The sequence below is a fragment of the Pseudophryne corroboree genome (genome assembly GCF_028390025.1).
Source record: "Pseudophryne corroboree isolate aPseCor3 chromosome 3 unlocalized genomic scaffold, aPseCor3.hap2 SUPER_3_unloc_59, whole genome shotgun sequence".
Lineage (NCBI taxonomy): Eukaryota > Metazoa > Chordata > Amphibia > Anura > Myobatrachidae > Pseudophryne > Pseudophryne corroboree.
In genome coordinates, this window is record NW_026967551.1 from 23872 (window position 1) to 41123 (window position 17252).

The 17252-nt window shown below is 49.0% G+C and overlaps 1 protein-coding gene across 1 annotated transcript in view; it reads right to left on the minus strand.

The window, feature by feature from the left end:
- Positions 1-17252, minus strand: part of ENO4 (enolase 4) — a 199505-nt gene that overhangs the window by 22194 nt on the left and 160059 nt on the right. Inside the window, exon 5 of the mRNA XM_063950052.1 lies at positions 14225-14394. Coding sequence (XP_063806122.1) covers positions 14225-14394 — 170 coding nt within the window. The remainder of the gene's footprint in view (positions 1-14224; positions 14395-17252) is intronic.

The window sequence follows — 17252 nt, forward strand, 5'->3', positions numbered from 1 at the left end:
AGCGGCTGGTAGGGGGTGTTCTATCTTCCACTGAGCATGTAGGACCTGGAGCAGTAATTTCTGCTAATTACTCTATTACTGCACAGATGGGGCTAAACTGTAGAAGGGGGCATTGGGCTGAATGAAGATGCCCTGGTACATGACTTCCAGGGTGGTAGGGGGTGTTTAATACGTAGGGGAGGGGTAGATAGTGGAGTGGGCTTAATATTTATCATTTTCCAGTGGGAGCACAGCTTGCTTGACTGCAGATATCTCCAGTTCCTGAAAATATATTTCTTAGTTTTGAATGGGATAAAAAACGAGAGAGTCCCACCTTTCAGGAGGTACTGGGGACTTGGGGAACAGAGTTTAGGAGCCGGAGCAATTCACCAACGAAAATTGAAAACTGCATTTTAGGCGTGTGGAGCTGGTGCAGGGACCAGCTGCTGGAAGGCTGATATCTCTGGTTCTGGGCATAATAGAGACAAGCTGCCAGTGTCCAGCGAAAGGGGAAAGTCCCATCTTTTGGATTATACCCTCAGAAAAACTGTAAATCAGACAGAACCTGAGATATCTGGCTGGGAAGAGCAATTAACAGGCTCAGATGGGGTCCACTGCTTTCATGTTGGATATCTCTGGTTCCCCTGGGCCGATTTTCAAAAATCTGGTACCCCTGGAAAGAGGGGACCCTCAGCTATCAGCCTAGGGCCCTTATACTCCTGGGGCCCTTGGGCAAGAGCCCATTGAGCCCATACGAAAAGACGGCCCTGGCTGCAGTGTTCTTCCCTTTCCTCTAACCCTGGGCAGATATGACTGGCCTTTTGCCCGCCTGCCTTTATGGGTACGAAAGGACTGAGACTGAAAAGACTGTGTCCTTTTCTGCTGAGATGTGACTTGGGGTAACAAAAGTGGATTTTCCAGCTGTTGCCATGGCCACCAGGTCCGATGGACCGCCCCTTTATACGGCAATACTTCCATGTGCCGTCTGGAATCTGCATCACCTGACCACTGTCGTGTCTATAAACATCGTCTGGCAGATATGGACATCACATCTACTCTTGATGCCAGAATGCAAATATCCCTCTGCGCATCTCGCATATATAGAAATGCATCCTTAAAATGCTCTATAGTCAATAAAATATTGTTCCTGTCAAGGGTATCAATATTTTCAGTCAGGAAATCCGACCAAGCCCCCCCAGCGCTGCACATCCAGGCTGAGGCGATTGCTGGTCGTAGTATAACACCAGTATGTGTGTATATACTTTTTAGGATATTTTTCAGCTTCCTATCAGCTGGCTCTTTGAGGGCGGCCGTATCTGGAGACGGTAACGCCACTTGTTTTTATAAGCGTGTGAGCGCCTTATCCACCCTAAGGTGTGTTTCTCAACTCGCCCTCACTTCTGGCAGGAAAGGGTATACCTCCAATAACTTTCTATCGGAGGAAACCCACGTATCATCACACACTTTAATTTATCTGATTCAGGAAAAACTACAAGTAGATTATTCCCACCCTACATAATACCCTTATTTGTGGTACTTGTAGTATCAGAAATATGTAACACCTCCTTCATTGCCCTTAACATGTAACGTGTGGCCCTAAAGGAAAATACGTTTGTTTCTTCACCGTCGACACTGAAGTCAGTGTCCGTGTCTGTGTCTGTGTCGACCAACTGAGGTAAATGGGCGTTTTTACAAGCCCCTGACGGTGTCTGAGACGCCTGGACAGGTACTAATTTGTTTGCCGGCCGTCTCATGTCGTCAACCGACCTTGCATCGTGTTGACATTATCACGTAATTCCTAAATAAGCCATCCATTCCGGTGTCGACTCCCTAGAGAGTGACATCACCAATACAGGCAATTTGCTCCGCCTCCTCACCAACATCGTCCTCCTACATGTCGACACACACGTACCGACACACAGCACACACACAGGGAATGCTCTGATAGAGGACAGGACCCCACTAGCCCTTTGGGGAGACAGAGGGAGAGTTTGCCAGCACACACCAAAAACGCTATAATTATACAGGGACAACCCCTTATACAAGTGTTTTCCCTTATAGCATTTTCACATATGTAATCATATCGCCAAATAAGTGCCCCCCCTCTCTGTTTTAACCCTGTTTCTGTAGTGCAGTGCAGGGGAGAGCCTGGGAGCCTTCCTCACAGCAGAGCTGAGCAGGAAAATGGCGCCGTGTGCTGAGGAGAATAGGCCCCGCCCCCTAAAACGGCGGGCTCTTCTCCCGGAGTTTGTGAGATCTGGCAGGGGTTAAATACATCCATATAGCCTCAAGGGCTATATGTGATGTATTTTAGCCATAAAAAAGGTATAATACATTGCTGCCCAGGGCGCCCCCCCCCAGCGCCCTGCACCCTCAGTGACCGCTGGTATGAAGTGTGCTGACAACAATGGCGCACAGCTGCAGTGCTGTGCGCTACCTTATGAAGACTGAAAGTCTTCTGCCGCCTGTTTCTGGACCTCTGGACCTCTTCAACTTCGGCATCTGCAAGGGGGGTCGGCGGCACGGCTCCGGGACGAACCCCAGGGTGAGACCTGTGTTCCGACTCCCTCTGGAGCTAATGGTGTCCAGTAGCCTAAGAAGCAAATCCATCCTGCACGCAGGTGAGTTTACTTCTCTCCCCTAAGTCCCTCGTAGCAGTGAGCCTGTTGCCAGCAGGACTCACTGAAAATAAAAAAACCTAACTTAAACTTTTATTCTAAGCAGCTCAGGAGAGCCACCTAGATTGCACCCTTCTCGGCCGGGCACAAAAATCTAACTGAGGCTTGAAGGAGGGTCATAGGGGGAGGAGCCAGTGCACACCACCTGATCCTAAAGCTTTTATTATTGTGCCCTATCTCCTGCGGAGCCGCTAAACCCCATGGTCCTGACGGAGTCCCCAGCATCCACTTAGGACGTTAGAGAAATCCCCACTGTGACCCACAATCCATCTCTGAATAAGCCCCACTGTGACCCACAATCCATCTCTGAATAAGCCCCACTGTGACCCACAATCCATCTCTGAATAAGCCCCACTGTGACCCACAATCCATGTCTGAATAAGCCCCACTGTGACCCACAATCCATCTCTGAATAAGCCCCACTGTGACCCACAATCCATCACTGAATAATCCCCACTGTGACCCACAATCCATCTCTGAATAATCCCCACTGTGACCCACAATCCATCACTGAATAATCCCCACTGTGACCCACAATCCATCTCTGAATAATCCCCACTGTGACCCACAATCCATCTCTGAATAATCCCCACTGTGACCCACAATCCATCACTGAATAATCCTCTCTGTGACCCACAATCCATCTCGGAATAATCCCCACTGTGACCCACAATCCATCACTGAATAATCCCCACTGTGACCCACAATCCATCTCTGAATAATCCCCACTGTGACCCACAATCCATCACTGAATAATCCTCTCTGTGACCCACAATCCATCACTGAATAATCCTCTCTGTGACCCACAATCCATCTCTGAATAATCCCCACTGTGACCCACAATCCATCTCTGAATAATCCCCACTGTGACCCACAATCCATCTCTGAATAATCCCCACTGTGACCCACAATCCATCTCTGAATAAGCCCCACTGTGACCCACAATCCATCTCTGAATAAGCCCCACTGTGACCCACAATCCATCTCTGAATAATCCCCACTGTGACCCACAATCCATCTCTGAATAATCCCCACTGTGACCCACAATCCATCTCTGAATAAGCCCCACTGTGACCCACAATCCATCTCTGAATAAGCCCCACTGTGACCCACAATCCATCACTGAATAAGCCCCACTGTGACCCACAATCCATCACTGAATAATCCCCACTGTGACCCACAATCCATCTCTGAATAATCCCCACTGTGACCCACAATCCATCTCTGAATAATCCCCACTGTGACCCACAATCCATCTCTGAATAATCCCCACTGTGACCCACAATCCATCTCTGAATAAGCCCCACTGTGACCCACAATCCATCTCTGAATAATCGCCACTGTGACCCACAATCCATCTCTGAGCAAAGCCCCACTGTGACCCACAATCCATCTCTGAATAAGACCCACTGTGACCCACAATCCATCACTGAATAAGCCCCACTGTGACCCACAATCCATCTCTGAATAAGCCCCCCTGTGACCCACAATCCATCTCTGAATAAGCCCCACTGTGACCCACAATCCATCTCTGAATAATCCCCACTGTGACCCACAATCCATCTCTGAATAAACCCCACTGTGACCCACAATCCATCTCTGAATAATCCCCACTGTGACCCACAATCCATCTCTGAATAAGCCCCACTGTGACCCACAATCCATGTCTGAATAAGCCCCACTGTGACCCACAATCCATCACTGAATAAGCCCCACTGTGACCCACAATCCATGTCTGAATAAGCCCCACTGTGACCCACAATCCATCACTGAATAAGCCCCACTGTGACCCACAATCCATGTCTGAATAAGCCCCACTGTGACCCACAATCCATCACTGAATAAGCCTCTCTGTGACCCACAATCCATCTCTGAATAAGCCCCACTGTGACCCACAATCCATCACTGAATAAGCCTCTCTGTGACCCACAATCCATCTCTGAATAAGCCCCACTGTGACCAATAATCCATCTCTGAATAATCCCCACTGTGACCCACAATCCATCACTGAATAAGCCCCATTGTGACCCACAAGCCATCTCTGAATAAGCCCCACTGTGACCCACAATCCATCTCTGAATAAGCCCCACTGTGACCCACAATCCATCACTGAATAAGCCCCACTGTGACCCACAATCCATCTCTGAATAAGCCCCACTGTGACCCACAATCCATCACTGAATAAGCCCCACTGTGACCCACAATCCATCACTGAATAAGCCCCACTGTGACCCACAATCCATGTCTGAATAAGCCCCACTGTGACCCACAATCCATCACTGAATAAGCCCCTCTGTGACCCACAATCCATCTCTGAATAAGCCCCCCTGTGACCCACAATCCATCTCTGAATAAGCCCCCCTGTGACCCACAATCCATCTCTGAATAAGCCCCACTGTGACCCACAATCCATCACTGAATAAGCCCCACTGTGACCCACAATCCATGTCTGAATAAGCCCCACTGTGACCCACAATCCATCACTGAATAAGCCTCTCTGTGACCCACAATCCATCTCTGAATAAGCCCCACTGTGACCAATAATCCATCTCTGAATAATCCCCACTGTGACCCACAATCCATCACTGAATAATCCCCACTGTGACCCACAATCCATCTCTGAATAATCCCCACTGTGACCCACAATCCATCTCTGAATAATCCCCACTGTGACCCACAATCCATCTCTGAATAAGCCCCACTGTGACCCACATTCCATCTCTGAATAAGCCCCACTGTGACCCACAATCCATCTCTGAATAAGCCCCCCTGTGACCCACAATCCATCTCTGAATAAGCCCCACTGTGACCCACAATCCATCACTGAATAAGCCCCACTGTGACCCACAATCCATGTCTGAATAAGCCCCACTGTGACCCACAATCCATCACTGAATAAGCCTCTCTGTGACCCACAATCCATCTCTGAATAAGCCCCACTGTGACCAATAATCCATCTCTGAATAATCCCCACTGTGACCCACAATCCATCACTGAATAATCCCCACTGTGACCCACAATCCATCTCTGAATAATCCCCACTGTGACCCACAATCCATCTCTGAATAATCCCCACTGTGACCCACAATCCATCTCTGAATAAGCCCCACTGTGACCCACAATCCATCACTGAATAAGCCCCACTGTGACCCACAATCCATCTCTGAATAAGCCCCACTGTGACCCACAATCCATCACTGAATAAGCCCCACTGTGACCCACAATCCATCACTGAATAAGCCCCACTGTGACCCACAATCCATGTCTGAATAAGCCCCACTGTGACCCACAATCCATCTCTGAATAAGCCCCACTGTGACCCACAATCCATCACTGAATAATCCCCACTGTGACCAATAATCCATCTCTGCATAAACCCCACTGTGACCAACAAGCCATCTCTGAATAAGCCCCCCTTTGACCCACAATCCATCTCTGAATAAGCCTCTCTGTGACCCACAATCCATCTCTGAATAATCCCCACTGTGACCAATAATCCATCTCTGAATAATCCCCACAGTGACTCACAACCCATCTCTGAATAAAACCCACTGTGACCCATAATCCATCTCTGAATAAGCCCCACTGTGACCAATAATCCATCTCTGAATAAGCCCCACTGTGACCCATAATCCATCTCTGAATAAGCCCCACTGTGACCAATAATCCATCTCTGAATAACACCCACTGTGACCCACAACCCATCTCTGAATAAGCCCCACTGTGACCCACAATCCATGTCTGAATAAGCCCCACTGTGACCCACAATCCATCTCTGAATAAGCCTCCCTGTGACCCACAACCCATCTCTGAATAAGCCCCACTGCGACCCACAACCCATCTCTGAATAAGCCCCACTGTGACCCACAATCCATCTCTGAATAATCCCCACTGTGACCCACAATCCATCACTGAATAAGCCCCATTGTGACCCACAAGCCATCTCTGAATAAGCCCCACTGTGACCCACAATCCATCTCTGAATAAGCCCCTCTGTGACCCACAATCCATCTCTGAATAAACCCCACTGTGACCCACAATCCATCACTGAATAAGCCCCACTGTGACCCACAATCCATCACTGAATAAGCCCCACTGTGACCCACAATCCATGTCTGAATAAGCCCCACTGTGACCCACAATCCATCACTGAATAAGCCCCTCTGTGACCCACAATCCATCTCTGAATAAGCCCCCCTGTGACCCACAATCCATCTCTGAATAAGCCCCCCTGTGACCCACAATCCATCTCTGAATAAGCCCCACTGTGACCCACAATCCATCACTGAATAAGCCCCACTGTGACCCACAATCCATCTCTGAATAAGCCCCCCTGTGACCCACAATCCATCTCTGAATAAGCCCCACTGTGACCCACAATCCATCACTGAATAAGCCCCACTGTGACCCACAATCCATGTCTGAATAAGCCCCACTGTGACCCACAATCCATCACTGAATAATCCCCACTGTGACCCACAATCCATCTCTGAATAATCCCCACTGTGACCCACAATCCATCTCTGAATAATCCCCACTGTGACCCACAATCCATCACTGAATAATCCTCTCTGTGACCCACAATCCATCTCTGAATAATCCCCACTGTGACCCACAATCCATCACTGAATAATCCCCACTGTGACCCACAATCCATCTCTGAATAATCCCCACTGTGACCCACAATCCATCACTGAATAATCCCCACTGTGACCCACAATCCATCTCTGAATAATCCCCACTGTGACCCACAATCCATCTCTGAATAATCCCCACTGTGACCCACAATCCATCTCTGAATAATCCCCACTGTGACCCACAATCCATCTCTGAATAATCCCCACTGTGACCCACAATCCATCTCTGAATAAGCCCCACTGTGACCCACAATCCATCTCTGAATAATCCCCACTGTGACCCACAATCCATCACTGAATAATCCCCACTGTGACCCACAATCCATCTCTGAATAATCCCCACTGTGACCCACAATCCATCTCTGAATAAACCCCACTGTGACCCACAATCCATCACTGAATAAGCCCCACTGTGACCCACAATCCATCACTGAATAATCCCCACTGTGACCCACAATCCATCTCTGAATAATCCCCACTGTGACCCACAATCCATCTCTGAATAATCCCCACTGTGACCCACAATCCATCTCTGAATAATCCCCACTGTGACCCACAATCCATCTCTGAATAAGCCCCACTGTGACCCACAATCCATCTCTGAATAATCGCCACTGTGACCCACAATCCATCTCTGAGCAAAGCCCCACTGTGACCCACAATCCATCTCTGAATAAGACCCACTGTGACCCACAATCCATCACTGAATAAGCCCCACTGTGACCCACAATCCATCTCTGAATAAGCCCCCCTGTGACCCACAATCCATCTCTGAATAAGCCCCACTGTGACCCACAATCCATCTCTGAATAATCCCCACTGTGACCCACAATCCATCTCTGAATAAGCCCCACTGTGACCCACAATCCATCTCTGAATAATCCCCACTGTGACCCACAATCCATCTCTGAATAAGCCCCACTGTGACCCACAATCCATGTCTGAATAAGCCCCACTGTGACCCACAATCCATCACTGAATAAGCCCCACTGTGACCCACAATCCATGTCTGAATAAGCCCCACTGTGACCCACAATCCATCACTGAATAAGCCCCACTGTGACCCACAATCCATGTCTGAATAAGCCCCACTGTGACCCACAATCCATCACTGAATAAGCCTCTCTGTGACCCACAATCCATCTCTGAATAAGCCCCACTGTGACCCACAATCCATCACTGAATAAGCCTCTCTGTGACCCACAATCCATCTCTGAATAAGCCCCACTGTGACCAATAATCCATCTCTGAATAATCCCCACTGTGACCCACAATCCATCACTGAATAAGCCCCATTGTGACCCACAAGCCATCTCTGAATAAGCCCCACTGTGACCCACAATCCATGTCTGAATAAGCCCCACTGTGACCCACAATCCATCACTGAATAAGCCCCACTGTGACCCACAATCCATCTCTGAATAAGCCCCACTGTGACCCACAATCCATCACTGAATAAGCCTCTCTGTGACCCACAAGCCATCTCTGAATAAGCCCCACTGTGACCCACAATCCATGTCTGAATAAGCCCCACTGTGACCCACAATCCATCACTGAATAAGCCCCACTGTGACCCACAATCCATCTCTGAATAAGCCCCACTGTGACCCACAATCCATCTCTGAATAAGCCCCCCTGTGACCCACAATCCATCTCTGAATAAGCCCCACTGTGACCCACAATCCATCACTGAATAAGCCCCACTGTGACCCACAATCCATCTCTGAATAAGCCCCACTGTGACCCACAATCCATCTCTGAATAATCGCCACTGTGACCCACAATCCATCTCTGAGCAAAGCCCCACTGTGACCCACAATCCATCTCTGAATAAGACCCACTGTGACCCACAATCCATCACTGAATAAGCCCCACTGTGACCCACAATCCATCTCTGAATAAGCCCCCCTGTGACCCACAATCCATCTCTGAATAAGCCCCACTGTGACCCACAATCCATCTCTGAATAATCCCCACTGTGACCCACAATCCATCTCTGAATAAGCCCCACTGTGACCCACAATCCATCTCTGAATAATCCCCACTGTGACCCACAATCCATCTCTGAATAAGCCCCACTGTGACCCACAATCCATGTCTGAATAAGCCCCACTGTGACCCACAATCCATCACTGAATAAGCCCCACTGTGACCCACAATCCATGTCTGAATAAGCCCCACTGTGACCCACAATCCATCACTGAATAAGCCCCACTGTGACCCACAATCCATGTCTGAATAAGCCCCACTGTGACCCACAATCCATCACTGAATAAGCCTCTCTGTGACCCACAATCCATCTCTGAATAAGCCCCACTGTGACCCACAATCCATCACTGAATAAGCCTCTCTGTGACCCACAATCCATCTCTGAATAAGCCCCACTGTGACCAATAATCCATCTCTGAATAATCCCCACTGTGACCCACAATCCATCACTGAATAAGCCCCATTGTGACCCACAAGCCATCTCTGAATAAGCCCCACTGTGACCCACAATCCATGTCTGAATAAGCCCCACTGTGACCCACAATCCATCACTGAATAAGCCCCACTGTGACCCACAATCCATCTCTGAATAAGCCCCACTGTGACCCACAATCCATCTCTGAATAAGCCCCCCTGTGACCCACAATCCATCTCTGAATAAGCCCCACTGTGACCCACAATCCATCACTGAATAAGCCCCACTGTGACCCACAATCCATGTCTGAATAAGCCCCACTGTGACCCACAATCCATCACTGAATAAGCCTCTCTGTGACCCACAATCCATCTCTGAATAAGCCCCACTGTGACCAATAATCCATCTCTGAATAATCCCCACTGTGACCCACAATCCATCACTGAATAATCCCCACTGTGACCCACAATCCATCTCTGAATAATCCCCACTGTGACCCACAATCCATCTCTGAATAATCCCCACTGTGACCCACAATCCATCTCTGAATAAGCCCCACTGTGACCCACATTCCATCTCTGAATAAGCCCCACTGTGACCCACAATCCATCTCTGAATAAGCCCCCCTGTGACCCACAATCCATCTCTGAATAAGCCCCACTGTGACCCACAATCCATCACTGAATAAGCCCCACTGTGACCCACAATCCATGTCTGAATAAGCCCCACTGTGACCCACAATCCATCACTGAATAAGCCTCTCTGTGACCCACAATCCATCTCTGAATAAGCCCCACTGTGACCAATAATCCATCTCTGAATAATCCCCACTGTGACCCACAATCCATCACTGAATAATCCCCACTGTGACCCACAATCCATCTCTGAATAATCCCCACTGTGACCCACAATCCATCTCTGAATAATCCCCACTGTGACCCACAATCCATCACTGAATAAGCCCCACTGTGACCCACAATCCATCTCTGAATAAGCCCCACTGTGACCCACAATCCATCACTGAATAAGCCCCACTGTGACCCACAATCCATCACTGAATAAGCCCCACTGTGACCCACAATCCATGTCTGAATAAGCCCCACTGTGACCCACAATCCATCTCTGAATAAGCCCCATTGTGACCCACAAGCCATCTCTGAATAAGCCCCACTGTGACCCACAATCCATGTCTGAATAAGCCCCACTGTGACCCACAATCCATCACTGAATAAGCCCCACTGTGACCCACAATCCATGTCTGAATAAGCCCCACTGTGACCCACAATCCATCACTGAATAAGCCCCACTGTGACCCACAATCCATGTCTGAATAAGCCCCACTGTGACCCACAATCCATCACTGAATAAGCCTCTCTGTGACCCACAATCCATCTCTGAATAAGCCCCACTGTGACCAATAATCCATCTCTGAATAATCCCCACTGTGACCCACAATCCATCACTGAATAATCCCCACTGTGACCCACAATCCATCTCTGAATAATCCCCACTGTGACCCACAATCCATCTCTGAATAATCCCCACTGTGACCCACAATCCATCTCTGAATAAGCCCCACTGTGACCCACATTCCATCTCTGAATAAGCCCCACTGTGACCCACAATCCATCTCTGAATAAGCCCCCCTGTGACCCACAATCCATCTCTGAATAAGCCCCACTGTGACCCACAATCCATCACTGAATAAGCCCCACTGTGACCCACAATCCATGTCTGAATAAGCCCCACTGTGACCCACAATCCATCACTGAATAAGCCCCACTGTGACCAATAATCCATCTCTGAATAATCCCCACTGTGACCCACAATCCATCACTGAATAATCCCCACTGTGACCCACAATCCATCTCTGAATAATCCCCACTGTGACCCACAATCCATCTCTGAATAATCCCCACTGTGACCCACAATCCATCACTGAATAAGCCCCACTGTGACCCACAATCCATCTCTGAATAAGCCCCACTGTGACCCACAATCCATCACTGAATAAGCCCCACTGTGACCCACAATCCATCACTGAATAAGCCCCACTGTGACCCACAATCCATGTCTGAATAAGCCCCACTGTGACCCACAATCCATCTCTGAATAAGCCCCACTGTGACCCACAATCCATCACTGAATAATCCCCACTGTGACCAATAATCCATCTCTGCATAAACCCCACTGTGACCCACAAGCCATCTCTGAATAAGCCCCCCTTTGACCCACAATCCATCTCTGAATAAGCCTCTCTGTGACCCACAATCCATCTCTGAATAATCCCCACTGTGACCAATAATCCATCTCTGAATAATCCCCACAGTGACTCACAACCCATCTCTGAATAAAACCCACTGTGACCCATAATCCATCTCTGAATAAGCCCCACTGTGACCAATAATCCATCTCTGAATAAGCCCCACTGTGACCCATAATCCATCTCTGAATAAGCCCCACTGTGACCAATAATCCATCTCTGAATAACACCCACTGTGACCCACAACCCATCTCTGAATAAGCCCCACTGTGACCCACAATCCATGTCTGAATAAGCCCCACTGTGACCCACAATCCATCTCTGAATAAGCCTCCCTGTGACCCACAACCCATCTCTGAATAAGCCCCACTGCGACCCACAACCCATCTCTGAATAAGCCCCACTGTGACCCACAATCCATCTCTGAATAATCCCCACTGTGACCCACAATCCATCACTGAATAAGCCCCATTGTGACCCACAAGCCATCTCTGAATAAGCCCCACTGTGACCCACAATCCATCTCTGAATAAGCCCCTCTGTGACCCACAATCCATCTCTGAATAAACCCCACTGTGACCCACAATCCATCTCTGAATAAGCCCCACTGTGACCCACAATCCATCTCAGAATAAGCCCCACTGTGACCAATAATCCATCTCTGAATAAACCCCACTGTGACCCACAAGCCATCTCTGAATAAGCCCCCTTTGACCCAGAATCCATCTCTGAATAAGCCTCTCTGTGACCCACAATCCATCTCTGAATAATCCCCACTGTGACCCACAACCCATCTCTGAATAAACCCCCCTGTGACCCACAATCCATCTCTGAATAAGCCCCACTGTGACCCACAATCCATCTCAGAATAAGCCCCACTGTGACCAATAATCCATCTCTGAATAAACCCCACTGTGACCCACAATCCATCTCTGAATAAGCCTCACTGTGACCCACAATCCATCACTGAATAAGCCTCTCTGTTACCCACAATCCATCTCTGAATAAGCCCCACTGTGACCAATAATCCATCTCTGAATAAACCCCACTGTGACCCATAATCCATCTCTGAATAAGCCCCACTGTGACCCACAATCCATCTCTGAATAAGCCCCACTGTGACCCATAATCCATCTCTGAATAAGCCCCACTGTGACCCACAATCCATCACTGAATAATCCCCACTGTGACCCACAATACATCTCTGAATAATCCCCACTGTGACCCACAATCCATCTCTGAATAAGCCCCTCTGTGACCCATAATCCATCTCTGAATAAGTCCCACTGTGACCAATAATCCATCTCTGAATGAGCCCCACTGTGACCCATAATCCATCTCTGAATAAGGCCCACTATGACCCACAATCCATCTCAGAATAAGCCCCTCTGTGACCCATAATCCATCTCTGAATAAATCCCACTGTGACCAATAATCCATCACTGAATGAGCCCCACTGTGACCCATAATCCATCTCTGAATAAGCCCCACTGTGACCCATAATCCATCTCTGAATAAGCCCCACTGTGACCAATAATCCATCTCTGAATAAGCCCCACTGTGACCAATAATCCATCTCTGAATAAGCCCCACTGTGACCCATAATCCATCTCTGAATAAGCCCCACTGTGACCAATAATCCATCTCTGAATAAGCCCCACTGTGACCAATAATCCATCTCTGAATAAGCCCCTCTGTGACCCACAATCCATCTCTGAATAATCCCCACTGTGACCCACAACCCATCTCTGAATAAGCCCCACTGTGACCCACAATCCATGTCTGAATAAGCCCCACTGTGACCCACAATCCATCTCTGAATAAGCCTCCCTGTGACCCACAACCCATCTCTGAATAAGCCCCACTGTGACCCACAATCCATCACTGAATAAGCCTCTCTGTTACCCAAAATCCATCTCTGAATAAGCCCCACTGTGACCCATAATCCATCTCTGAATAATCCCCACTGTGACCCACAATCCATCTCTGAATAATCCCCACTGTGACCCACAATCCATCTCTGAATAAGTCCCTCTGTGACCCACAACCCATCTCTGAATAATCCCCACTGTGACCACAACCCATCTCTGAATAAGCCCCACTGTGACCCACAATCCATCTCTGAATAAGCCCCTCTGTGACCCACAACCCATCACTGAATAATCCTCACTGTGACCCACAATCCATCTCTGAATAAGCCCCACTGTGACCCACAATCCATCTCTGAATAAGCCCCTCTGTGACCCACAAAAGATGCCACAACCTGCTCGTGCTTTAATGCAGAGATGTAGGAGTACAGGGGGATATTGCTGAGGAGCGCACTGCATTTAGCCACACCCAGTGACACCGCACCGATCGCAATACTGCCCCTAGTGGCCGGCTCAGGAGGCTCCATCGGAGGAATTGGCTTCTCTAATGCAGCTGTCGGTTTACCTGGGGAGATAGAAGAGAATTGAAGAAAAAATATTTTAAAAATAATAATAAAGCCATGAAGCAGAAAAAAAGTACATAAGGGTGATCGTGAGATGATTACACATAGAATTATTTCACTGCGTTATATTCTATATTCAAGACGGTACATGAAAAACCTGCATTTATTGTACTGCTGTGGGCACACCACACATGCTACATGCTAAGCTGTATATGGTCCTACCTCTATGTCTCTCTGTTATCACCCAGTTTTGTGGTTTCATTGTTTCCAAATGTAAAGCACAACGGAATATGCTGCGCTATATAATAAATGGTTAAAAATAAGCAGAATACAGTGTGGCAGGAGAGGGACTTTGCCACCTGTAAGCTACACACAGGGTCCTGGGGGTGGATGGGAAGTGTGGATGGACCGGGTTCCCATCCATTTGGCCCAGACCAAGTCTTATTGGCTTCTTAGCCCAAGAAGCTGCTTCATCAGCCAGCACCTGGGTGCTGGGCTTAAAGCAGAGTCTCTCCCATGAGTCAGGGCTCCTGAAGGCAGTTAGTGTCCAGGTGATAGGCCTGCTAGGGACAGTGGGATCTGGAGGGCTGGGCCACTAGTGTCAGGATGCCGGGACCTGAAGGGTTCCTTATTTAGTAAGAGGGAGTGAGGCAGAGCCTAACCTCCCTGGTAGTTTATACTAAAGACAGTGATCCTTGTTTTATGTATATCTTTGTTTTTGAGCTACGTGAATAAAAGGTATTTGTTATTTTTGCCCAAGCCTGGAGTCAATCGTTGGTGGAATTTTTGTAGGAGGGCACATTCTAGCAAGTCTCCTGTTACAAATGGCGCCTGAACAAGGACCCTTCTGCTAGTCGTATCACACGTGGCAGAGGACCCAACAGCCACAAGGTAGCGGCACACATGCCAACGAACTCCAGACCAAGCTGAACTCGTGGGCATCAGTACCAGACCAAGGGTGTTGTGAGTAGTGGTTAAACCCAATCCCACGGGGTAAAAATAATGATATGTTTTGTTTAAACTGAATGTGTTTGATTTTGGTGCAAAGGTTTGCATTGGCAGCAAAGAGGTTAAACAGGGTGCATGGCCTATTCTGTCTTATATGCTTTGCACCAATCACTGAAAGTAGCGGTGCTGAATTCATCTAAGGGGCTGCAAACAGCTGGTAATTTATGACTGAATTTCTTTTCCAAGCTTATTTTTACCTGTGCCTGCAAAATCTAGTAGAGGGAGTCTGGTGTCCCTGCTAATTAGCTCATTAAGACCAATCAAGCAAAGTTAAAACCTTTTATAAATGTGGTTCTGTTTAAATAGAGAAATATTGTGGCACTATGTGTCCCAGCAATCCCTGAGTTCTAGTTTTAAGAGCCTGAAGGGAGAAGTTATTTATTTGCACTACCAGTGTAAGGTATTTGGGACCATTATGCACATGCTATTACAGGTCCGGCTCCAGGCATGTTCGAATAGAGCGGACGCGCAGGGCGCCACCCTTAATAGGCGCCGCGCACTGGCGCCGCCATATTCGAACCTGGAGCCGGCCGGGTAATGCTGCACAGGGCCTTCTTTGAACTCTTGTTGCGCTATGCGCGCTGAGCGGCGCCGGTGTCTAGCATCAGACGCTGGCGCCGCGCAGCGTGCATAGTGCACACAAGCGCTTTGGAGGCCGCCCGCCAACCCGCCCGGCCCAGCACCCGGATCCCCGCCCAGCACCTGGATCCCCGCCTGCCCGCACCCGCAGATAGCAGCATTCCTCCCCCTCCCAGCGCCGCAGGTATTTTTTTTTTTTTGGGGGGGGGGGGCATTTATGGATTGCACTGTGGGGGCATGGCACTGTGTGGGGTCATATCTGGCACTGTGTGGGGTCATATCTGGCACTGTGTAGGGTCATATCTGGCACTGTGGGGGCATTTATCTGGCACTGTGGGGGCATTTATCTGGCACTGTGGGGGCATTTATCAGGCACTGTGGGGGCATTTATCAGGCACTGTGGGGGCATTTATCAGGCACTGTGGGGGCATTTCTGTATCTGGCCCTGTAGGGGCATTTCTGTATCTGGCACTGTAGGGGCATGGCACTGTGTGGGGCCATATCTGGCACTGTGGGGGCATTTATCTGGCACTGTGGGGGCATATATGGCACTGTGGGGGCATATATGGCACTGTAGGTTGCATTTCTGTATCTGGCACTGTAGGGGCATGGCACTGTGTGGGGTCATATCTGGCACTGTGGGGGCATTTATCTGGCACTGTAGGTTGCATTTCTGTATCTGGAACTGTGGGGACATATCTGGCACTGTGGGGGCATTTATGTATCTGGCACTGTGGGGGCATTTATGTATCTGGCACTGTGGGGGCATTTATCTGGCACTGTGGGGGCATTTATCTGGCACTGTGGGGGCATTTATCTGGCACTGTGGGGGCATTTATCTGGCACTGTGGGGGCATTTATCTGGCACTGTGGGGGCATTTATGTATCTGGAACTGTGGGGACATATCTGGCACTGCTGGGGGGCATGTCATGTGTAGCAGGCACGGCTGGGGAGCATATCATGTAGTGTTCCCACTAGGCGTCTGTGGCTAGGCAAAGTGTCTAACGTGCTCTGCCTGGCGCAAAGTGTCTAACCTGCTCTGCCTGGCGCAAAGTGTCTAACCTGCTCTGCCTGGCGCAAAGTGTCTAACCTGCTCTGCCTGGCGCAAAGTGTCTAACCTGCTCTGCCTGGCGCAAAGTGTCTAACCTGCTCTGCCTGGCGCAAAGTGTCTAACCTGCTCTGCCTGGCGCAAAGTGTCTAATCTGCTCTGACTGGCGCAAAGTGTCTAACGTGCTCTGCATGGCGCAAAGTGTCTAACCTGCTCTGCCTGGC